Source organism: Arvicola amphibius, chromosome 13 (assembly GCF_903992535.2).
Source record: "Arvicola amphibius chromosome 13, mArvAmp1.2, whole genome shotgun sequence".
Taxonomy (NCBI): domain Eukaryota; kingdom Metazoa; phylum Chordata; class Mammalia; order Rodentia; family Cricetidae; genus Arvicola; species Arvicola amphibius.
In genome coordinates, this window is record NC_052059.1 from 56,543,741 (window position 1) to 56,569,005 (window position 25,265).

Consider the following 25,265-nt stretch of genomic DNA (forward strand, 5'->3'; position numbering starts at 1 on the left):
TAAGCCATTTGGTTTGAAATTATATCTTGGATATGTAACCAGAAGCACAGACAATGAAAGAAGAAACAGAAAAATTAGAATTTGTGCAGAAAGACAATCCACAAAATGTGAGAAACTACTTATGAGTCATAGCTGGTATTAATATCTAGATACAGAGAATTCCTAAAGCTCAGCAACAAAATGACAATCCAATTCTAAAATAACAAGACTTGAAAAGACAATGTCTGATATGCTCATGAAAACATGCTGAGTAATACAAATAATTATCTCAAAATACAATGAGGTAAAATGTCCCTGTCTATTAGATGAGAAACCAAACAAAAACATCTCCATCACCACTTCTCCTCACAACCGACATGAAGGCCCTACTAAGGCAAAGGAGCTCAGACAGGCCTAGTGGTAGAGGCAGGAGGACTGCAAGCTTGAGGCCAGCCTAGGATAGACAGCAAAACCCTGTCTCAGAAACCAACAGACAAGGGAGATGGCTCAGTCGGTAAAGTGCTTGTCACAAAAACATGAGTTCAAATCCCTAGAAGCCTCTGTGACTCCAGCACTCCTCTGAGAAGACCGGAGGAAGGCACAAGAAAATCCATGAACACTAGAGGACCAGCTAACCTGCCACAAACAGTAGGGAGGAAAAGAAGAGAGATCCTGCCTCAAACAAGGTTCAGAAGGTGAGGTTCAACATCCAAGGTTGTTCTGCAGTATACACAAATGTGAGCACGCACAAACATACACACACACACACACACACACACACACACACACACACAAACACACATCCTCCGCAAGCAAAGCATAAAGGTCAACAAGAAAAATGAAATTGTGATTATCTGTAGATGGTGTAAGTGTGGATATTCAAAGAACATTTAGAGATGGCTACTCAAGTTAGTAAGTTGATCTGCTGGGGGCTGGAGAGATGCTTGGGAGGGGTTGAGAATGTACTGCTTTTTCAGAGGACCCGAGTTCTATTCCCAGCACCCGTGCTGGACAGCTCACAGCCTTTAACTCCAGCTCCAGGAAATCCTGGCCTCCTTGGGCACCAGCACCACCACCAGCATGTGCACACATTCACAAACATTCATTAAAAATAATGAAAGAATAAATTACTTTGTGAAGGTCAACAGGAAAATTACATTAAAAATTGTGTGACTATGTATCAGCAAAACTTAAGTAAAAAATTCAATTTAAAAACGGAGATAATTACAACCAAAATAATACCAAATAGGACAAATGTAACAAATAATATACTACACTTAAAATTAAAATGTGTTACTGAAGAAAACTTAGAAGACCTAAATAAATGGAGGCATCTGTCATGGGTTGGAAGGCTCACAATACATAGGTGCTGTGTCTCCCTCCCCACATCTGCTGACTGCAGCACCATCCTAAGCACTTCCCCTCAGGTCAAGAGCATGAGAAGAAAATCTACAGAGTAGGGAAGGAGAGCTGTGAAGCACTTGTTCAATAAAGGACTAGAACAAAAAATATGTAAAGGACTCCTGAGACCAAACAATAACAAAAACTATCAAAATTGGGATGGTGCACTCCTGTAATCCTAGGAGGCAGGAGGATGGAAAGTTCCAGAGTAGCCTCAGCTATATAGTGGGTTTAAGACTCGCCTGAATCACATGGGGACTCAAAAAAAAAAAAAAATCCAAGGGCTGCTGATGGCTCAACTAACCAACATGAGGTACTGGGCTCCATCTCAAGTACCAGCAAATAAATAATTATAAAATTAAAACTTAGCAAAAGAATTGATCATATACGATAGCCACTTGGCAAATAAGAAAGCCTCAGAAAGGGTGCTTGATTTCATTAGGAAATTACAAATTACAATGCCAATGAGATACTACTCCACATCAATTAGAAAAGACAAAACTCAAGACACCAATAACAGACTCTGGCAAGGATGCAGAGCAGCACTGCTGGGAGGAATTCAGAAGGGTGCATATGCTTTGGAAGACAGTGGGGCAGTTCCTTACAAAATGGTCTGGCTGCTGCATCCCTTGGTATTTATTCAAGAGTTGAAAACTTAGGTTCAAACAGAAACCTATGCATGCATGTTTTTAACAGTGTTATTCACAACTACCAAAACTTAGAAGCAACCAAGGTGTCCTTGAATGATCAATGAGTAGATAATTGTGAAATGAAACATTACTAAGAATTAAAATGTAGTGAACTATCAAACCTCAAAAACATGTGGAGAAAACTTACAGGCATGCTACTGCATATCATAGCTAACATGAAAAAGCTACATAATATATGAGTTCAACACTATGACGGTCACAAAAGATAAACCTGTGGAAGCGAAATACAGATCCACAGAGTTGAAGCCGTGAGCCGATGGAGGAATGAGCAGGGAAGTTTTATGGCAAAGATATACTGGTAGATACATAAAATACACACTTGTTATGTTTCATAGCACAAAGGGAATCCTAAGCCATTGGCGTGGGGTAATAATGGTGTGTCTATGTAGGCTTATCTATGTAATCCAGTGTGGAATGTTGAAGGTAAGGGAGTCTAGGTAGTGGGTGATGAGGGATATGTGGGAATATTCTGTTCAATTTTGCCATACCCTAAAAATTAAGTCCATTAATTTCTTAAATTAATATTATTTTATAGACGTAAGCTTAAATCTCAGTGGCTGGGGGAGAGGAGACAGAGACCGAGAGAGTGCAAACTGAAAACTGACTCTAAAGAACCACAACAGATAGAGCAACCCTGAAGAACAAAGGAGAAAACTTATAATGCTGGTCTTATTATGTCTTGTAGCACAAATGGATATTTTAAAAACAGCAAATGTATTTCTTTGAGTTCTAGGGGCTGGAACTGCAATGTGCTGCCTGGAAACTCTTTTCCAAAATGTACTGTGTTCATATAGGCTTACAATAAACCTCCCACCATCAGACTCCCAAAGTTTGATCCAGCCTCGCCTAACTGAGCAAAACCGAGTTTTCCATTTTTCTTCACACGGATCATTTCCCTGCTGGCAGTAGGGCTTGCAGGGACCCCCCTCCCCCACCCGTTCATCCCCTCACCATAGTCCAGATTTCATTGTGCTAAAGTGTTTCACAGCAAAACTAGTAACCACTTAAAAAACAACCCCATGGCTACCATTAAAATCCTTTTAAGTAGAAATGAGCTTCAAAAAGCTGGTCTGAATGACAGAAAGTAGTCTTTGGACTTTGAAGCAGCTTCCCTTTAACGGAATAATTTTAAACATACAAACACAGACCTGCTCAAGAAGTTAAATTAAACGGAAGGGTTGATTGGCATCTTTCTTAGGAATGTCAGTTTAAAATTATATATAAACAGAACAGATATCAAATAGCGTAATTTAAATGTTTTATTTAATTTCAAGTCTTAAAAGTTCTCCAAACACTGAACAGCTGTCATGTCTTGAAAAGACTGTAGCTTAATCATCAACAGCTAGTGAAGTGCAGGAAGAAGCAGAAGGCAGAGAGCACAGCAATGACTGTCATGTGGAGTGCTTCCTGCATACTAATGCCTAGGAGCCCTGCCTCTTCGCTGCCTTCCTCCACTCTCACCCATTCCTCCTTTCCCTTGGCCTCCAGGTCCATTCTTATTCTATTAAGTGTACAAATAATGCCGTGGGATCCCCACCTGTCCTCTTTCACATGGGAAGTAGGAGCCTTTCCTTCCTCTAGCCACTTGTAGGATGTAGACTTGGTCGTTCTCCTGAGCAGGACTACCGGTTAGGAAAAGGGCTCCAATGCATGTGCTCAAACTGCCCACTTTGCCCTGAGACACAGCAGCAGAATTCTCATGGGTATCTTCTACAAACCATCTTCTTCCCAAGCTAGGAGACAACTTTGCCCAAATTCTTCCTTTAATTCTCCTATGCTTTACACATCTCACTCACCTCCTGGATCTAGGGATTTTCTAGAAGGCTGTGGACTAAGACTTCTGATACATTCCATGGCCTAAATTAATACTCCAGCTTGGAGAACAATTCAGGTTTGGCTATGCAGTGCCCCAAGGACACCAGGCTGCCGTGGTCATCCTGCACCGCCCATCCCCGGCTTCTCTACACCTGTGTCCGCCCTAAGGTTCTCTTCACAACAGCGTACCACATAGTGACAGAGGCTGCCCAGAGTCCCTGGACCTCCTGAATATGGATGGAACACGGCAATGAATCCCAAGATGGTGGGCAAGCGGCAGGTTCAGAGACAGAGGCCTGAGATAGTCTAATCTCTATCATAAACCCTAAGGTTGTCTCCAAAGAGTATTACCCACTGTGCTCCATCTGCAGGTATATTTATGTACATATAAAAAGTCATACATACAAACATAGCTTACATGTGTATATTATAACATGGATACAAAATATTCATCTATAAACGTATATTCATATACATGTACATATCAACTACTTCCAAATCCTGCAAGGACTGAGTCCTGGAGCCCTGACTAGAGGCAGTGAGTATATGAAAGACAGACACGTGTTTATGCGGTACAGTCCAGCACATAGGAAGTCTCTGTGGGTGACTAGGCTCAGGCAGTAAGCGCTGGAGAAGGCACCTGCAGCTGTTTGTCTTTGCAGACGCTGACCAATCCCTCTGACTCCCCAGGGAAGCTTTGCCACTCCCTTCAGCCTGGCCCATACAGGTTGCTACCAATGGGACAATATTGTCCCATAGGACCAAGTCCTGGGAGCCCTCAGTACGTGTCCAAGTGAGCAATGCAATTCACCCAGGTCTTCCTTTGCTCCCTACAAATTGCAGTTTTTAGGGCAATTTTATGAATATATATATATTTTTCAAGCTATTAAAATCAAATTTGCACTTGAGTTTCCTGTTGTGTGATATCTAGCAAAAAAAAAAAAAAGGGAAAAAAGGTTTTTGATATAGGGTTTGGTGTAGCCCAGGTTGTCCATAAACTTGTTATATAGTTAAGGATGGCCTTGAATTCCTCCCAAATTCTGGGATTACAGGCAGAATTTTTGTTTTTGTTGAGACAAGGTTTCTCTGTGTAGCTCTGGCTATCCTGAAACTTGCTCTGTAGACCAGGCTGGCCTTGAACTCAGAGATTCACCTGTCTTTGCCTCCCTAGTGCTGGGATTAAAGGAGTGAGCTACCACCTCCTGGCACATTTTTTTTTAAATTGGTCGGTCCCAATTTAAAAAAGGAATGGATGCCTATCTAGATAACACATAGGAAAATAAGACATATTTTAGGTTGCAAATGAAATCCTGAAAGCCCTTCATGATAAGAAATATAGTAAGGGACTGATGGCTCTGGCTAAGAGCACCTCTGAACCTCTTAGGAGGACCTTAACTTACACGGTGGCTCACTTCTCTAACTCCAGCTTTAGGAGTTCTGATGCCCTCTTCTGGCCTCCAAGAGTACCAGGCACACACAAAGTACACAGACATACATGCAGGCAAAACACCATTTATAAAATAAAATAATATTCAAAAATTTAAGAAATAAAAATAGAACACTATGCTCTTTGGTTAAAACAAATAAACATTCATATTTAAAAATGTTAAGCCAAGATAAAAACTGCATGAAGGTGAATCTAGAACTCGCATGACAGGATGTGTTGACTAAGTGTTCTGCCTAGATCCCTCCTATTAGTGGACTGACATACATCTCTTTAGACAGACTCCAATATCGGTATGCTCATTTCCTATGTCACTGCCCTCTGTTAACATGTCCTAAGCAAACCTACCTTTTTGTTAACTGGGAGGCTATCATTTCACAACAGAAATATACTCGAGAAGCATATTTACCTTGGCTTGAAGCATGGGTCGTTAGATTGAGAGAAACACCTGTCTAGAGTGATCTGAAAGATTAGCAATGACACATGGGAGCTGTATACACTGTCCGCTGTGCCTGTGATCCTAGCCCTGGGAGGCTGCGGTAGGAGCACGTGAGCTCCAGGCTGGTCCACTGTGACGGCTAATCCTGGTTGTCAGTGTGACTAACCTGGAATGAACTAAAGCACAAGCTGTGAGAGATTTTCTTGACTGGATTACTTGAGACTGGAAGACTCCCACTAAATCTGGACCACACTTTCTAGTGGCAGCCCACATTAAAAGACATGGAAGAAGGAAGCTTTTGTTTTTGCCTGATTGCTCTCACTCTCTCTGGCAAGTTCATTTATCCTGCTGTGGAAATGATTCTTCGCCTGTATTAGAGCTAACTTTGAGATCCCAATATATACTGACGATCAGCAGAAATCCTCAAGACTCCAGTGCCAGGCTGGGACTGTGAGACATCCAGCCCTGTAGACCGAACAACTACTGAATTCTTGCTCTCAGTCCTGAGACAGCCACTGTTGACTACCTGACCATAGCCTGTAACATACTCTAAAACATCCTTTGTACACATACATAAACACACACACATACACACACACACACTCGTATATACATAAACATGTATATATATACATATTTTAAAGATTTATTTATCTATGTATTTTTTGTATATTTTTTTTCTCTGCATATGTTTTTTATCTGTGCACCAGAAGAGGGCACAGGATCCCATGGGACTACAGTTATACACTGTAGTTATAGACGATTGTGAGCCACCATGTGGTTGCTGGGAATTGAACTCAGGACCTCTGGAAGACCCCCAGTGCTCTTAACTGCTGAGCCATCTCTCCAGCCTCTACAGTCTTTTTTCATTCTATCACTTCTGTTCCTCTAAAGAACCCTGACTAATGCAACTACAGAATGAGAACCTGTCTCAAAAGAAAAGGGGAGGGGGCGGGCAAACAAGTTGGCTGACCTAACGGAGCACTCCTGTGATCCTAAAACTAAGGAGATGGAGGAAGACCTTGTCTAAAACCCACAATGAAGGAGTAGACTCGCCTAGCCTGGCATGACCTAAGTCCAACTTAACAAAAGCAGTTAAGAATTAAAGTCTGACCAACAACACATTACACAAAAAGCATTTACAAATACTGCTGTTTAGACAAAAGGGTCTGCTGTTTGACACAGTGCAGCTCCCAGTGCCACTGAGACCAATGAAGAGGCGGAAGGAAGGAGGAGTCAAGGGTTTTCCTTTTTAAAAATTATTATTTATTTTTATCTAATTTTTATTCTTTTTTTAGCTTTCCTTTGGGAAGAGACAATTCAAGAGTGAGGGGTGGATATGGAGGGACTGGGAGATGAGCAGGGTTGGGGTGCAGGATGCTGTTTCCCAAAAAATCAATTTAAAAAATTAAAAATTGAAGTTTTCATTTATAGGAAAATTTCAGTCACACTAGTGTGAGTTTGATAAATCTTCAGTATGCCACTTGAAAACCAGCAGCAAACATGTTAAGATGACAACTATAATAGTCTTTAGAAACATAAAATACTGAACATGCCCATCTTCCACAATCGCTCCTGCCAACAAACAAACAAACAAAACAGAGAAATAGAGCCCTTGGACAAACAAAAGCACACACAAAAGGGAAGTTTGGGTGAGAAATCCAAGGAAGTCTCAGAAACCAAGGAAACACCAGAGACAGGAAATACCAAGTCACAGAAGGAAGTGACCTGGGAGCCTAAATCTGGTGGGAATTAACAACCAGGTGTGAAGAGAGCAAATCACCAAATTATAGCGCATGCTTCCCCAAGTTGAACAGAAACAAGACTATGCAGGGATCTACAGAATCCATGAGACAAAGACAGGGAAAAAAAAAAGACAAATTTAAACACACAGTTATAGAATTTCAGAGAAACAAAGCTAGGGGAAAATTATTGAAATGTTTAGAAAAAAAATACAAGTCACCTAGAAATAACAGACTAGAGCAGCAGTAGACATCTGGTCACCGGCAAACCTACCCAAGGGACACAAGTGCTCAGAGCTCGGAACAAAGGAACAGCCTAGACCCCGGATCAGTCAATGCTGGACACGCTAGTGCTCACTGTAGTTCTACCACTCAGGAAACTGAGGGAAGAGGAGCTCAGAGGCCAACCGCGTCCACGCCCTGAGAACCCCGCCTCAAACAATGAGAAAGTAAGGATATGATCAGGGAGACCATACAGACATTAAGATAAAATCAAGAGAAAAATAAAGCTACTGCCTTCTTCTTCTTCTTCTTCTTCTTTTTTTTTTTTTTTTTTTTTTTTTTTTGGTTTTTCGAGACAGGGTTTCTCTGTGTAGCTTTGGAGCCTGTCCTGGAACTATTTCTTGTAGACCAGGCTGGCCTTGAACTCACAGAGATCCTCCTGCCTCTGCCTCCTGAGTGCTGGGATTAAAGGTGTGCACCACCACCACCCGGCAAAGCTACTGCTTGTTAAACAAGAGTTCAAACCTGGCAAGAAATCAAGTGCTTCAGGTTTTAAAGATTCTGGTAAGGTGCTCTGTTTGTTTAAAAGTCCAAAATAAGAACTCTGTAGCTGGGTGGTGGTGGCACACGCCTTTAATCCCAGCACACGGGAGGCAGAGACAGGCCATGAGTTTGAGTCCAGCCTGGTCTACAAGAGCTAGTTCCAGGACAGGCTCCAAAGCTACAGAGAAACCTTGTCTTGACAAACAAAACATAACAAAACAACAATAACAACAACAAAAGATTTCTGTAAAGGTCAGATCTGTATTCAATACAAGAAAGAACTTTTAACTTCTTGCAGATATTTAAACAAAACAAAGCAAATAAAAAGTAGATTCCATGCAGAAACTAAGTGATCATCTATCAGAGACAATAAAGCCCCATGCTAGATGTAGGAGCAGGAAACAATTTAATCCTCTGCTCTTGTAAAAAGTGTTCTAGGATTTATCCATTCTAAAATGCTTTACTTCTTTCCAGGAAATAGATTATATATGAGGACAATGGCCTCTTTAGAGCCCAGGATAGAAAGTTTAATACTAATGCCAAAATTAAGGCAGAAAAAAAGGAGAAAAAATTTTTTTTTTTAAAAAAAGCACAGATCAGAATTTCTACAACAAAAGAATCATAACAATGGCCGCACATTGGCCTTAATCACCTGAGCAATAAGAAATTTACCTTATGAGAACTTTCCCAGTGGGTAACCCTAATCTTAACATAAAATAATCAGCATAGACAGGACAGACTGATGCCGACTGCCATGTATTCACCTTTCTAACGCCAATATAAATTACAAAACACCACATCCACAGTCACATTGAATCTCACCCTTACCAGTTATAACCCACGGCAAAAGATGCTTCGATTACAGGAGCGATGAGTTTTGCAGCTGTCATGATGTATTTTTCTGCCATGGCTTTCCTATATATACAAACAAAAAAGTTATATTTAGATGTGACATGAAAGCAAGTTATATTTAATTCTTAAAATGTAAGTATAAAGATTATCTATCAAAACTAGTATACCACAGAAGCTAACCAGAGGACAGAGAGCCATGAAAGAAATGTGTTTACAAAGGTTAGGAGGGTGCAGGCCATGTCTCCTAGCACTGAGAAAGCAAAAAAAGGCAAGTGGATCTCTGAGTTCAAGGCTAGCCTGATCTACATAGCAAGTCCCCAGGACAGCCTGGACTATACTGAGATACTCCATCTCTAAAAACAAAAACAAGAAAAAAACACCCCAAACAAAACTAAAATAAAACCAAAACAAAAAAAGGCTAGGAGTGGTTGTACATACAATCCTAGCACAAGGGAAGTGGAGGCAGGAGGACGGTGAATTTGAGGTCAGCCAGTCACAGGCCACTCTGGATTACACAGTAAAACCCTGTCCCCCAGACAAGTACTAGGGCTGTAGTTTAAGTGTTCGAGCACTGGCCCAGCATGACTAAGCCTGGTTTAATCCCAGCACTGCCACTCCCAGTAAAGACGAAGGAGCTTGTAAATCAGACTAACAACAACTAGCAAACACGACTGCTAATGTGTGCCTTCTGGGTACCAGTGTGCCTTTCTTCTCTTGCTTGAGGATGGATGCCTTCTGACAAGGTGAAGAAACAATGGAACACAGACAGAGCTCTGCAGCTAAATTACACAACCTACCTATGGACAGGAAAGTGAGGGGTAAACAGGCATTAAAGAAACGGTGTGTGGGACTGGGCAGATGCCTTAGTGGGCAAAGGTGTCTGCTTAGCAAGCACGAGGACCTAAGCTGGGTTCGCCAGCACCCATATAAAAGCCAGGTGGTGTGCACCTGTGGTTCTAGCACTGGGATGCAGAGAGATGCGGATCCTGGGGGCTCACTGAGCAGTCACTCCAGAGCAGTGAACAAAGGTGGAGCACGACAGAGGAGGAAATGCAACGTGTGACCTTTGGCCTCGATGCTTGCACACCCAGGCACACACACACACAAACACACACACACAAACCACACATGCATACAACCCACAAAAAGAAGCTGTGTTATTAAAACAAGAGTCATAACATATTGTCTGTGTTTGTTTTTGAGACAGGATCTCACTCTGCACTCTGTAGTCCTGGCTAACCTAGAACTCGCTATGTAGACCAGGCTGGTCTCAATCTCCAAAGATCTACCTGCCTTTACTTCTTAAATGATGGCATTGAAGATGTGGGTTGGGTCACCATGCCCAGGTGTATGTTACTTTTGAAAGTATGTAAGTGTGTGTATTTATGCACCATATTTATGGACACACATCGTCACTATCACTGGAAAAAGATAAGGTGTATTCCAAAGTGGATGCACCAATTTATAGTGATCAATGATATTTATTTTTGTCTATCTTTCTTGGATCTATAAACACAGCAAGGGGTTAGAGAGGTGGCTGAGTAGTTAAAGAGCACTGGTTCCCTTCCAGAGGACTTGGTTCACTTCCCAGCACCCACATCGTGACTCATAACTGCCTGGAACTCCAGTTCCAGGGGATCTGATGCTCTTTTCTGGCTCTATTGGCACTGGACATGCATGTGGTATACACATACACATGCAGGTAAATGCTGATCTACATAAAATAAAAATAAATAAAAATACATCTTAAAAAAGAAACCCAGTATATAATTCTACTTATAAGGTATAGTAGTTCTATACAACCCTAGAAGGCAGGAAGACCAAAGACTCCAACCCAACCTGGGCTATATGTCTAGTCTAAGTAAATAAATTTCAAGATGATATATTTTACATTGTATCTATTTTACCATCATTAAGTGTCCTTTACCACTTGTGACATATACGTGATAAATATACATGTGATATGTACATATCACATGTTCAATAACTCTTAACCCTTTCAGTTACACTTGATGGAGGCTAGGTGTGTGAAGGAATGCATAAGAATAAGAAACAAAATTTGGTGTGATGGTGTGTGCCTATAGTCACAGTGCTAGGCAAAAGGTAAGATAGTAAAACCCTCTATCTAAATAAGAGAGAAAAATATGTTGCAAAGAGCTCCCCAAACTTTTGAAACTTCCTCCATGCTACAAGTTTGCTTTTTGCTGACCATGATATATGCTAATGAGGCAAATGTGCCTAAAAAGGTTCAAGGTAGAATATGAGCACTTGGGAGGTGGGGTCAGGAGGACCAGGGTTCAAGGTCATCCTTTCTCACAGAACAAGATTGAAATCAGCATAGATTACATGAGACCCCGTCTCAAAAGGGGTAAAAAATGGATATGAGTTGACAAAAGAATCAACAGAATTTTCAGTCTTATATCCTGTGGTGATTTGAACAAGAATGGCTCTCATGGGCTCATATATTTGAATGCTGAGTCACCAGGGAGTGAAACTCCGAAAGGGCTAAAGGAATTAGAAGATGTGGTCTTGTTAGAGGAAGCGTGTCACTGGAGTGGGCTTTGAGGTTTCAGAAGCTGATGCCAGGCCCAGGCATGCTATCCCTCTCTCTCCTTGTGGATCAAGTTAGCTCTCAGCTGTATCTCCAGCACCATGTTTGCCATTCCTGCTGCCAGGCTCCCCCACACGAGGATAATGGAATAAGCCTCTGAAACTGTAAGATGCCTCAATTAAATGCTTTCCTTTCTAAGAGTTGCCTTGGGCATGGTGTCTCTTCACAATGATAGAACGTTGACTAGGACACATCCCAATCTCCAGAGAGAGGACAGGAGCTGAAGATAGAGGCCATCACCAATGGCCAGTGACACCATCAGTCATGTCTACACTGCAGAACCTTGCTTGGGGAGGATCGGGTTGGTGAGTACACAGAGGTGATAAGGGAACCTATAGTCTCCCCCAAAACAAGCTATGCACCTTCCTATCTGGTTGTTTCTCAGCTGGATCCTTTACAACAAATTGGCACATGCAAATAAAGTTCTTCAAGTTCTGTGCTCTTCTTGCAAATTACAGAGCCTAAGGAGGGTTGGTAAAAACCTGTCTCATAGAAAGCCAGGAATGAAGAGGCTTGCGGTTGAGCCTTCTCCTGTGGAGTCTACATCAAAAGTAAACTGCTAGACACCTGCTGGATGTCCAGAGAGCTGAACAATCTTGGTGTGGCAAAGTCCCATGTTTTAGTATTAGAAGTAGAAACAGCACACACACACACACACACACACACACACACACACACACACACACGACATGACAGTAGGAAGGAGACTTATTGAGAAGATGCTAAAGGGGTTAATACAATCAAAATTCATTATACACATGTGTGAAAGATAAAAATAAAGAAAACAGATGTGGTCCATATTAGCAAAAGGAAATAATAAAATAAATACATATGTTTCTTCAGGCTTGATATTTAATTGGCAGGCAAGATATACATACATAAGACAATTAAAAAAAATAAAGGTAACTAAATTGCAATATAGTATCAAATGTGGGGAAAGGAAATAACAGAGAAATGGTTAAGAATTGCTGCATAAGACCAGTCCTAGTGAAGCAGGTTTGTAATCCCAGTTTAGGGCAAGAGGATCACAAGTTGAAAGCCAGCCTGAGTTACTGAGTAAACTCAAGGGTAGATCAGGCAACTTAGTGAGCCTACTTCAAAATAAAAAGCAAAGAAAAGCTAGAGACATGGCCAGTGGTGGAGCAGGGGCCACAGCATATCCTTCTACTGCTAAACACACAACCTGATAAGGGTAACTGGGCCAGCAGGAGGGCTGAAACTCAAGGAGAAAAAGCATTCGTAAAGTAGAGGATGGTGTGACAGCTCGGCCCAGGAAACAGATGCAGCTGACAAGTTTTCTAAGAATCAGTGAGAAGGCAGTTGTTTTCTAAAAACTGCAGCCAAAATATTACCTTTCACGTTCCATTTGCCTAAGATGGTCATTTTTTATAGCTTCAATCAGTAAATTAGTATGGGGATCATCCTAGGAAAAGAAAATAGAAAAGGAAGTCAGAAATAAAAATTAAAAACTTCAGGCCCTGGAAGAGAGCACAGACCCCCTCCCCCAGCTCCCTCTGCAGGCTTGTCTTTGTTTCTCACGTCCCTGCCTCTTCCAAGCCTTCCCTAGTGTTTTCAGGTGTCCTGCTCCTGTACTAAGGCCATCCACCCAAAGGGGTCAGACTCTGGCCTCCAGGCAGGTCTGAGGATTCCTGCAAGGGAGTGCGGGCTTCTTCAGATTGTGCTGCAAGGAATAGCTCCTGCTCTGGCACTGAGGAGATCCAACCAGATTCAGTCACAGCAAAGATTGGTCTAAGACACCAAGCACCTCCCGGCTCCATCTGAAGGAAGAGATGGGCAGGCGCCAATGCAAGAACTCCTCCAACAACATGAAAGGCAACATGACATCACCAGAATCCAGACATCCCAAAACAACAAGAATTGAACACCCTACTCCAGAAGATATAGAAGAAACCAACCTTAAACAGTACTTTATGAAAATAATAGAGGACCTTAAACAGGAGGTAAAAAACTGCCATAAAGAAATGGAGATGACAAACAAAAAGGTAGACAAAATAAATAAATCTCTCAAAGATACCCAAGAAAAACAAGAAAAAGCAATCAAACAGGTAAGGGAAACAGTACAAGACCTGATAAATGAAATGGAGGTAATGAAGAAAACACAATCTGAGGGAAGACTGGAAATGGAAACTCTGAGTAAACGAACAGAAACTTCAGAGACAAGTATTTCCAACCGAATACAAGAGATGGAAGAAAAAATCTCGGACTCAGAAGATACTATAGAGGAAATAAATTCACAGATTAAAGAACAAAACAAATCTAATAAATTCTTAACACAAAACATCCAGGAAATCTGAGACACCATGAAAAGAACAAACCTAAGAATAACTGGGGTAGAAAAAGGAGAAGAATTACAACTCAAAGGCCCAGAAAACATATTTAACAAAATTATAGAAGAAAACTTCCCCAATCTAAAGAAGGATGTTCCTATGAAGGTACAAGAAGCCTACAGAACACCAAATAGACTGGATCAAAAGAAAGCATCCCCACGCCATATAATAATCAAAACACAAAACATACAGAATAAAGAACAGATATTAAGAGCTGCAAAGGAAAAAGGTCAAGTAACATATAAAGGGAAACTTAACAGAATTATACCTGATTTCTTAATGGAAACCATGAAAGCCAGAAGAGCTTGGATAGATGTGCTACAGACACTAAGGGAACATGGATGCAAGCCTAGACTACTGTACCCAGCAAAGCTTGCATTCACCATCGATGGAGAAAACAAGATATTCCAGGACAAAAACAGATTTAAACAATACGTAGCCACAAAGCCAGCCTTGCAGAAAGTAATAGAAGGAAAATCACAAAGCAAGGAGTCCAACAATGCCCACAATAACTCAGGCATCTAGCGACCCTTCACCAGCACAACTAGAAGAAGGGAAACACACAAACTCTACTACAAAAAAAATGACCGGCGTTAACAACCACTGGTCATTAATATCACTTAATATCAATGGACTCAATTCACCTATAAAAAGGTACAGGCTAAGAGATTGGATACGAAAACAGGATCCAACATTCTGCTGTTTACAAGAAACACACCTCAACCACAAAGACAGACACCTACTCAGAGTAAAGGGTTGGGAAAAGGTTTATCAAGCAAATGGACCTAAGAAACAAGCCGGTGTGGCCATACTAATTTCTAACAAAGTTGACTTCAAACTAAAATCAATCAGAAGAGATGGAAAGGGACACTTTATACTCATAACAGGAAATATCCTTCAGAATGAAGTCTCAATCATGAATATCTATGCCCCTAATATAAAAGCTCCCACTTATGTAAAAGAAACACTTCTAGAACTCAAGGCAGCCATCAAACCACACACACTAATAGTTGGAGACTTCAACACTCCTCTCTCACCAATGGACAGGTCAATCAGACAGAAACCTAACAGAGAATTGAAAGACTTAATGGAGGTAATGAACCAAATGGACTTAACAGACATCTATAGAACATTCCACCCAAATAGGAAAGAATATACCTTCTTCTCTGCGGCTCATGGAACCTTTTCGAAAATTGACCATATACTTGGTAACAAAGCAAACTTCCACAGTTACAAAAAAATATTAGTAACCACCTGTGTCTTATCGGATCACCATGGATTAAAATTAGAAATCAACAACAATGCTACCCCCAGAAAGCCCACAAACTCATGGAAACTGAACTGTCAACTACTGAACCACACCTGGGTCAAGGAAGAAATAAAGAAAGAAATTAAGTCTTTCTTGAATTTAATGAAAACAAAGACACAACATACTCAAACCTATGGGACACAATGAAAGCAGTGCTAAGAGAAAAGTTCATAGCACTAAGTGCCCACTTAAAGAAAACGGAGAAAGCACTCATTGGTGACTTAAGAGCACATCTGAAAGCTCTGGAAAAAAAAAGCAGACTCACCTAGGAGAAGAAGACTGGAAATAATCAAACTGAGGGCAGAAATCAACAAAATAGAAACACAGAAAACAATCCAAAGATTCAATAAAACAAAAAGCTGGTTCTTGGAGAAAATCAACAAGATTGACAAACCCTTAGCCAAACTAATCAAATGGCAGAGGGAGAACATGCAAATTAATAAGATCAGAAATGAAAAGGGGGACATAACCACAGACAGAGGAAATTCAGAGAATCATTAGATCTTACTACAAAAGCCTGTATGCCACAAAATTGGAAAATGTAAAAGAAATGGACAGTTTTTTAGATAAATACCATATAACAAAGTTAAACCAGGACCAGGTAAATGCTCTAAATAGTCCTGTTAGTCACAAAGAATTAGAAACTGTTATCAGAAACCTCCCTACCAAAAAGAGCCCAGGACCAGATGGTTTCAATGCGGAATTCTACCAGAACTTCCAAGAAGACCTAATACCTATACTCCTTAAGGTATTCCATAATATAGAAATACAAGAGTCATTGCCAAATTCCTTCTATGAAGCTATAGTTACCCTGATACCTAAACCACACAAAGACTCAACCAAGAAAGAGAATTACAGGCCAATCTCACTCATGAACATTGACGCAAAAATTCTCAATAAAATACTAGCAAACCGAATCCAAGAACACATTAGAAAAATTATCCACTACGATCAAGTAGGCTTCATCCCAGAGATGCAGGGCTGGTTCAACATACGAAAATCTATCAATGTAATCCATCATATAAATAAACTGAAGGAAAAAAACCATATGGTCATCTCATTAGATGCTGAAAAAGCATTTGACAAAATTCAGCACCCCTAGGGATACAAGGGTCATTCCTAAATATAATAAAGGCTATTTACAGCAAGCCGACAGCTAACATCAAATTAAACGGAGAGAAACTCAAGGCCATCCCACTAAATTCAGGAACACGACAAGGCTGTCCACTCTTTCCTTATCTCTTCAATATAGTGCTTGAAGTTCTAGCAATAGCAATAAGACAACATAAGGGAATCAAGGGGATTCGATTTGGAAAGGAAGAAGTTAAACTTTCGTTATTTGCAGATGATATGATGGTGTACATAAGCGACCCCAAAAACTCCACCAAAGAACTCCTACAGCTGATAAACTCCTTCAGTAACGTGGCAGGATACAAGATCAACTCCAAAAAATCAGTCGCCCTCCTATACACAAAGGATAAGGAAGCAGAGTGGGAAATCAGAGAAGTATCACCTTTCACAATAGCCACAAATAGCATAAGATATCTGGGAGTAACTCTAACCAAGGAAGTGAAGGATTTATTTGACAAGAACTTTAAGTCTTTGAAGAAAGAAATTGAAGAGGATACCAGAAAATGGAAGGATCTCCCTTGCTCGTGGATTGGGAGGATCAACATAGTAAAAATGGCAATTCTACCAAAAGCAATCTATAGATTCAATGCAATCCCCATCAAGGTCACATCAAAATTCTTCACAGATATTGAGAGGACAATAATCAACTTTATATGGAAAAACAAGAAACCCAGGATAGCCAAAAAAATCTTAGACAATAAAGGTACTTCTGGAGGCATTACCATCCCTGACTTCAGGCTCTATTACAGGGCTACAGTGTTGAAAACAGCTTGGTATTGGCATAAAAACAGAGAAGTCGACCAATGGAATTGTATAGAAGACCCGGATCTTAAACCACAAACCTATGAACACAAGATTTTTGATAAAGGAGCCAAAAGTACACAATGGAAGAAAGAGGGCATCTTCAACAAATGGTGCTGGCATAACTGGATGTCAACCTGTAGAAGAATGAAAGTAGATCCATATCTATCACCATGCACAAAACTCAAGTCCAAATGGATTAAAGACCTCAATATTAATCTGAACACATTGAGCTTGATAGAGGAGAAAGTAGGAAGTACTCTACAACAAATGGGCACAGGAGACCATTTCCTACGTATAACCCCAGCTGCACTGACATTAAGGGCAACATTGAATAAATGGGACCTCCTGAAGCTGAGCAGCTTCTGTAAAGCAAAGGACACTGTCACTAAGACACAAAGGCAGCCTACTGACTGGGAAAAGATCTTCACCAACCCTGCAACTGACAAAGGTCTGATCTCTAAAATATATAAGGAACTCAAGAGACTAGACTTTAAAATGCTAATTAACCCAATTAAAAAATGGGGCGCTGAACTGAACAGAGAATTCTCAACAGAAGAAGTTCAAATGGCCAAAAGACACTTAAGGTCATGCTCAACCTCCTTAGCTATTAGGGAAATGCAAATCAAAACAACTTTGAGATACCATCTTACACCTGTCAGATTGGCTAAAATCCAAAACACCAATGATAACCTTTGTTGGAGAGGTTGTGGGGTAAGGGATACACTCATCCATTGCTGGTGGGAATGCAAACTTGTGCAACCACTTTGGAAAGCAGTGTGGCGGTTTCTCAGGAAATTCGGGATCAACCTACCCCAGGACCCAGCAATTCCACTCTTGGGAATCTACCCAAGAGATGCCCAATCATACTACAAAAGCATTTGCTCAACTATGTTCATAGCAGCATTATTTGTAATAGCCAGATCCTGGAAACAACCTAGATGCCCTTCAGTGGAAGAATGGATGAAGAAACTGTGGAATATATACATGCTAGAATACTACTCAGCGTTAAAAAACAATGACATCTTGAATTTTGCATGCAAATGGATGGAAATAGAAAACACTATTCTGAGTGAGGTAACCCAGACCCAAAAAGATGAACATGGGATGTACTCACTCATAATCGGTTTCTAGCCATAATTAAAGGACATCGAGCCTATAATTTGGGATCCTTGAGAAGATAATAAGAAGGTGAACCCAAAGAAAAACATATAGTAATCCTCCTGGATATTGGAAGTAGACACAATCGCCGAGCAAAAATTGGGAACTTGAGGGTGGGGCGAGACGGGGCCAAGGGAAGATGGGGAGAGAAAAGCGTGAAGGGGAGAATGGGGGGAGCTCGGAGGAATGGGATGCTTGGGATACAGGAAGGGTGGATATGGGAGCAGGGAAGCATATATCTTAATTTAGGGAGCCATCTGAGGGTTGTCAAGAGACTTGACTCTAGAGGGGTTCCCGGGTTTCCAGAGAGACACCCCCAGCTAGTTCCTTGGGCAGCTGAGGAGAGGGAGCCTGAAAAGGCCAGTTCCTATAGCCATCTGATGAATTTCTTGCATATCACCATAGAACCTCCACCTGGCGATAGATGAAGAAAATGACTGAGCCCCACATTGGAGCACCGGACTGAGCTCCCAAGGTCCTGATGAGGAGCAGAAGGAGCGAGAACATGAGAAAGGAAGTCAGGACCGTGAGGGGTGCGTTCACCCATGGAGATGGTGGGACAGAACTAACGGGAGATCACCAACTCCAGTTGGAATGGGACTGATGGAACATGAGACCAAACCAGACTCTCTGAATGTGGCCAATGGTGGAGGCTGACTGAGAAGCCAAGGACAAAGGCGCTGGGCTTTGATTCTTCTGCATGGATGGGCTCTGTGGGAGCCTTCTCAGCTTGGTTGATCACCTTCCTGGACCTGGGGGGAGTTGGGAGGACCTTGGTCTTAACATAGAGTAGGGAACCCCGATGGCTCCTTGGCCTGGAGAGGGAGGGAGGGGGGTATGGGTGGAGGGGAGTGGAGGGAATGGGGAGGAGAAGGGGAGGAGATGGAAATTTTTAAATATAAAATAATAAACCATATAAAAAGGCAAAAACGACAAAAAAATTAAAAACTAACAACCTAGGACCACCTGCCCAGGGGTGGCACTGCCCACAGATATCTGAGCCCTCCCATACCAGACCTTCATCAAGAAAATTCCTGACAGACCCGCCCACAGGTCAACCTGATGGAAGCAATTCCTCAGTTGAGGGTCCTTCTTCCCAGGTGTCCCTAGTTGTGTCAAGTTGACAAAAACTAACCAGGAAAAAAGCAGTTCCATAGTCACATGGTCAAGGTGTAGTCAAATCTTATTTTTAATGATTTTTCTAAAAGCTTTGACTAAAACTGTGCAAAAAGTTTTGACTAAAACTTTTGGGGGGGCTTTATTTTATTTTTTTATTTATGTACCAGTCACAGTTTCCCCTCCCTCCTTTCCTCCTGCTCCCTCCCCCACCTCCTATCTACCAGACCCCATCTACTTTTTCTCCATTCAGAAGGGGCAGGCCTCCCATGGGAGTCATGTAGCATGGCACATCAAGTTGAGGCAGGACCAAGTTCCTCCCCTACATTGAGGCTGGGTGAGGCATCCCTGCATGGGGAATGAGTTTCCAAAAGCCAGCTCATGCACCAGGGACTCGTCCTGATTCCACTGCTTGGGGCCCCACAGACAGTCTAAGCTACACAGCTGTCACCCACATGTGTGGTCTGTTTTAACTATAACCTCTAACCCTAAGTCCCAGCCTTAACTCAAAATAAATAGCAAATGAAATATGTGAACTGTCTGTTGGGAAACTCAAGACATTCCCATTTGCTCGTTTCCATGGACAGGCAAGCAGAAGAGCCAAGTGACTGTCATTCTCATACTCACACTTGGGGAGATGTACTTATCATCTTCATCAATTTCTAAGGGAACAGCAATTAACTTCTGGAATGCCTTCTTCATTTTTTCTCGGTCTCCAATGGCAAAACAACTGAGAATTAGGTTGAAGCCTGCCTTCAGATTCGGGGCCATACTCATGATGTGCTCGAATGAATTAATGGCATCTGAATATTGACCAGTTTTTATAAATGTAATCCCAATGTTCTGCATTATTTTAATCCTAAACAAGGAGAAACAGGTTAGTCTGAAAAGTCTGAACTGATATGACATACAAGTTGTTGCACTTCCCTTTGTCTTTCTTTTTTTTTAATTTTATTTTTAAATTTAATTTAAATTGTAACTAGTATAACAGACAGATCACAACATTTAATGATTAAGGCCATATTTACACTTGTGGGATAATAAGTACATATTTAAGCATTTCTATTACCTGAAAAGGAAACCTATGCTACTAACAGTTGTTCCCCGTCCTCAAAGTCAGCACTGGGGCCACTAATCTACTTTCTGTCTCTCTGCCTTTTCTAGTTCTTGCCTGTAAACAGACCATATGAAGTGTCAGGTCCATCCCCGACACAATCCTGAGGTTCTGCTATACTAGAGTATCGGTGCTTCACTTCTTTAAAAAAAATATCACTAAGTAGAATTCTACAGTATAGATATATATCATTTTATTTTTTGAAACAGGGTCTCACTATGTAGCCCTGGCTGCCTTGGTGGCTTGGGACTTTATGTAGATCAAGTTGGCCTCAAATTCACAGAGATCTGTTCACCTCTGCTTCAGAGTACTGGAATTAGAATGTGTGCCACAACACCTGGCCTTTCCATGTTTTCTTACCTACGCCTGCTTGGTGGAAATGGGTTACTTCCACTTTTTTGATACTATGATTACTACTACTATGAACATTCACATTCAAGCCTTTGAAATAATGTAAATTTTCATTTCTTTTAAGTATATACCCAGGAATAGAATTGTTGGCCTTTTAAGACATTGCCTGTCTTGAAAAGTAGCTGTACCATTTCACATATCCAGTGCATGAGATTTCTAATGTCTCAGCATCTGCATCAGTACCTGTCACTGTCAGTCCTTTAGGGCCATTCTAGTGGAGATGGTCCCACCGCACTGACAAGTGTATCCAAACATAACTCCATTGCTAATTCATAACTAGTTGACTGGATCAGAATCACTCATTCATGGTATTCTTTTTATTTAGAATGCAATCTACCTCAAATCCTCGGTAGTTACTGCCTTGGCTAAATTACTATAGTACCCACTGCCTCAGTTACTATTAAGCACGTAATGTATGCCCCTAAATTACATTTTCCAGAAATGCTCAAATTCTTCATGGTTGCCAGGTTAAAGGTGTTTCTGGAGCAGTAGTTCCCAACCTGTGAGTAGCGACCCCAACTACTCACACCCCGACCAGGATTTTCATATCAGATATCCTGCATATCAGCTATTTACATTATGATTCACAACAGAAGCAAAATTAAGCCAATAAATATACTATTTCTGTTCTTGAATATTGGAAGAGTAGAAGATAGCCCGACTTCTCCACCTTTTCCACTCCACAGTCTCAAATAGTAGGAAGAGTGTGCGCTGTGGTCCACTCTACTGTGCTGGCATGAAGCTGTATGATGTTCCTTGCAGCCACATGGTTAGCTTAGTTTTATTTTTCTTGATCAGGTACTATTCCTTTAACCTTAATTTGCCAATATGTGAGATATGCAAATAGTCACAAGTGGACAGAGCAAAACTCCACATCTGAACCATGAGTCTATACCTCCCGTCTACACAGTTCGAAACCTTTAGTCCAGGGACAGCAATCCACAAGCCAGCTTGCTCCTGAGAAGACACTTGAGCTCTACAGTCACCAGCGCCACACTTACCTCATTTCCTTATGGACACTCGGGATCTGATCTAAGGCCATTCGGTAGAATTTAATGGCTTTGGAGTAATTCCTCTGCTTTAAATAAATATTTCCCATATTCACTTTCAGTCTCCCTAATTAAAAAGATGAGGGTAAACATTCTCATGTTTGTACTTTTCCTATGATATTTTACATAATCTTAGTTTATAGTCTCTAAAGCTTTTTTTCCAAGTTAGGATGTTTTAAATGCTTTTTATTGTGTGCATATGTGGGCAGGTCAGAGGAAAACTCATGGAAGCTGGTTCCCTGCGCCACTTGTAGGATCTGGAGAGTAAACTCAGGTCATTAGCCATAGGAACAAGTATGTCTACCACTGAGTGAATGTTCTGACCCAGTTAGAGGTTTTAGACATAAAATTCTAACATTAAAATAGTACACCACTGTCCTATGTTCATACACTTAAGTACGGAGAAATGGAACTTCTTGAAAATATGGTTAGACAACAGATTTCTTTACAAAACTGAAGTGCATAATGCTAAGGAAAACACCAGACAGGAGAGAGAGTTCCATGGTAGGAGCTCCCTCCGGCTGTGCAGGCCTGAGGAGCTGACTCCATCTGGGAAGATAGAGGGAAGAACACAGGTTCCTGCGAGCTGTCCTCTGGCTCCACACGCACACCATAACATTCATGTATTTATATTTATATACATACACACACATTATACACACTTAAAAAGGGATATAAGACATTTGTAAATTGCTCTATAATGGCACATAATTTTAAAGTTATTAAAGGAAATAATACTCTGATAAACCTTAATATAACAAAAACTACACAATATAAATATACAATTGTCTCATGGGAACACAGTCACTTAATGAAAGAAATGTTCCATTTGATTGGCATGGCTCCTTCTTCTTATGAGGATGCAGTATTTGTGTTGTGTTTTGAGGCAGGGTCTCACTATGTAGTCCTGGCTGTCCTGGAGCTTCTTATGCAGATCAGGTAGCCTTGAACTCAAGAGATCCACCTGCCTCTGCCTCACCAGTGCTGGGATTAAAAGCAAGCATCACCTTGCCCAGCTTGGAATATATCTTGTGTTTAGTACTAGGCAGTTTATTTCATGTCAACTGCATTTATTCCTATACATGTATTTTTTTCACACATAGTATCTTTAAGCAGGATACCACATCATAAATAACAATTTACTTAAAGCATAGATCATTTTATTCTAAGAAAACAAAGTGAGGAAATGAAATTAACACTACAAAAGAACTAAGTATCTGTGAAATGTTGGTTATATACACCTACCTGCATTGCTAAACATCTTATTTTTCACTATCACTTGGTATGTGTTCAGTGCTTCTGCATACATTTCATTGGCTGAATACTGACTGGCCAAGTTGAAGAGAACCTAGGAAAGAAACACTATAAAAAGCCACATAACGACCATCCTTGTCCCCATTCACTTGCAGTCATTCTAGAGGTTAAAACACTTGAACAAAGCTGTGTCTCAAGATATCCCATCAAGCCCAAACCTGCCTTGTGTTACAAGTAAAGAGAACGCAGATGATGGGGTGCTGACTTCTAAACTTCACTTAATTTTCTTTGTATTCTTATTTTAATTTTAGTAGTGCTTAACCATTAGTGATTTTAGGAAGACCCACAAAGAATAAATGTGTTTTGCTAATACTACTGGTAGAAAAAGAAATAATCAAGAAAAGGATTATTTAGTTCTCCTTACAAGAAGAAATGAAAAATTATATAGAAATAGCTTAAACCCTAAAGCATATCAGAGAAGGATTTGTATAACAAAATCTTTTTTTCTGAGACAGGGTCTCACTATGTAGTCCAGGCTGGCCTGAAACTATCTATGTAGACTAAGCTGGTCTCCAGCTCACAGAGATCTGCCTACTTCAGCCTCTTGAATGTTGGGATTAAAGGCATGGGCCTATATCTAATATTTTTAACATTTCAGATGTTCCTTTTTTATTTTTTGACATATAAGACTCAGTCCACTAAAAATCTACTCTTTTAAACAGCAGTGTAAATAAATATCAAGGAAGAATCTTTTTAGTATTAAAGATATTTTGTTAGAAACTAAAGAAAGGCATTGATTTTCCCATTAGCTTCACATATTTACTGGCTCAAAAATCAACATCAGCACCTCATTAAGATAACCCTGGTGTAGCATAAATATTAAGAATGTCTGAAAAACTGAGGCATAAGAACGTGGGCTTACAATTGAGGACTGGGAATGCAACTCATGGTGAGGCACTTACGCAGCATGCATGAAGCCCTAGGTTTAATTTCCATCACCGATAAAAACAACTGAATAACTAATTAATGAAAGAAATCTTCCCCCTCCCTCAAGAAAGGGTTTCTCTGTGTAATAGCTCTGCCTGTCCTGGAACTCCCTCTGTAGATCAGGCTGGGCTCAAACTCATAGAAATCCACTTGCCTCTGCCTCCTCAGTGCTGGGATTAAAGTTGTGAGCCACCACTGCCCAGCTAAACAAAAGAACTCTTATGCAAACCAAAGATAAAAGTGTCTCATGGACCAAATATATTAGCTTAATGCTGGATACAAATTAAACAAGGCAAAACCAAAAAGAGCAGGAAAAGCAAAAGAAAGGAAGAGGACTAGCCAATGGGTACTAAGTTAGTTATAGTAAGAAGTTATGGCGTAGCTGGGCATGATGGCACATGCCTATAATCCCAGCACATAGGAGCCTGAGGCAGGAGGATTAGAAATTTGAGGTCAGCCTGGGCTATGTAGTTAGAACGTGTCTCAACAAAAGACACATTTTTAGTGTGATGTATTATTTTACACTAAGAGAACCTCATATTTTTCAAAGCTAGAAAAAAGGAATTGGAATGCTCTTAATAAACATTTGAAGAGATAGATATACTTAATTTGATTTAAGCATCATTTGTCAAAATATCACATGGAACCTGTGGTGGTTTACACAAGAATGGCCCTTACGTATTTGAACGCTTGGTTCATTGGTCCACCATAACTGGTGGAACTGTTCAGGAAGGATTTGATAGCTTAGTTGGGAGAGATGCATCACTGGGCGTGGGTTTTGAGGTCTAAAAAGCTTGCATCATTCACAGTAAGTTTTTTCTCTCTC

General features: G+C 40.8%; 1 protein-coding gene across 5 annotated transcripts in view; it reads right to left on the reverse strand.

Annotated features, from left to right (window-relative positions):
* The window catches only part of Ift88 (intraflagellar transport 88), a 108,251-nt gene that overhangs the window by 62,407 nt on the left and 20,579 nt on the right, over positions 1-25,265 (reverse strand). For all 5 annotated transcript variants that reach the window (XM_038310436.1, XM_038310435.1, XM_038310437.1 and 2 more), the window contains exons 10-14: positions 23,444-23,546; positions 22,151-22,265; positions 20,252-20,483; positions 13,111-13,181; positions 9,124-9,210 (exon numbers count right to left, since the gene is read on the reverse strand). In XM_038310436.1, coding sequence (XP_038166364.1) covers positions 9,124-9,210; positions 13,111-13,181; positions 20,252-20,483; positions 22,151-22,265; positions 23,444-23,546 — 608 coding nt within the window. The remainder of the gene's footprint in view (positions 1-9,123; positions 9,211-13,110; positions 13,182-20,251; positions 20,484-22,150; positions 22,266-23,443; positions 23,547-25,265) is intronic.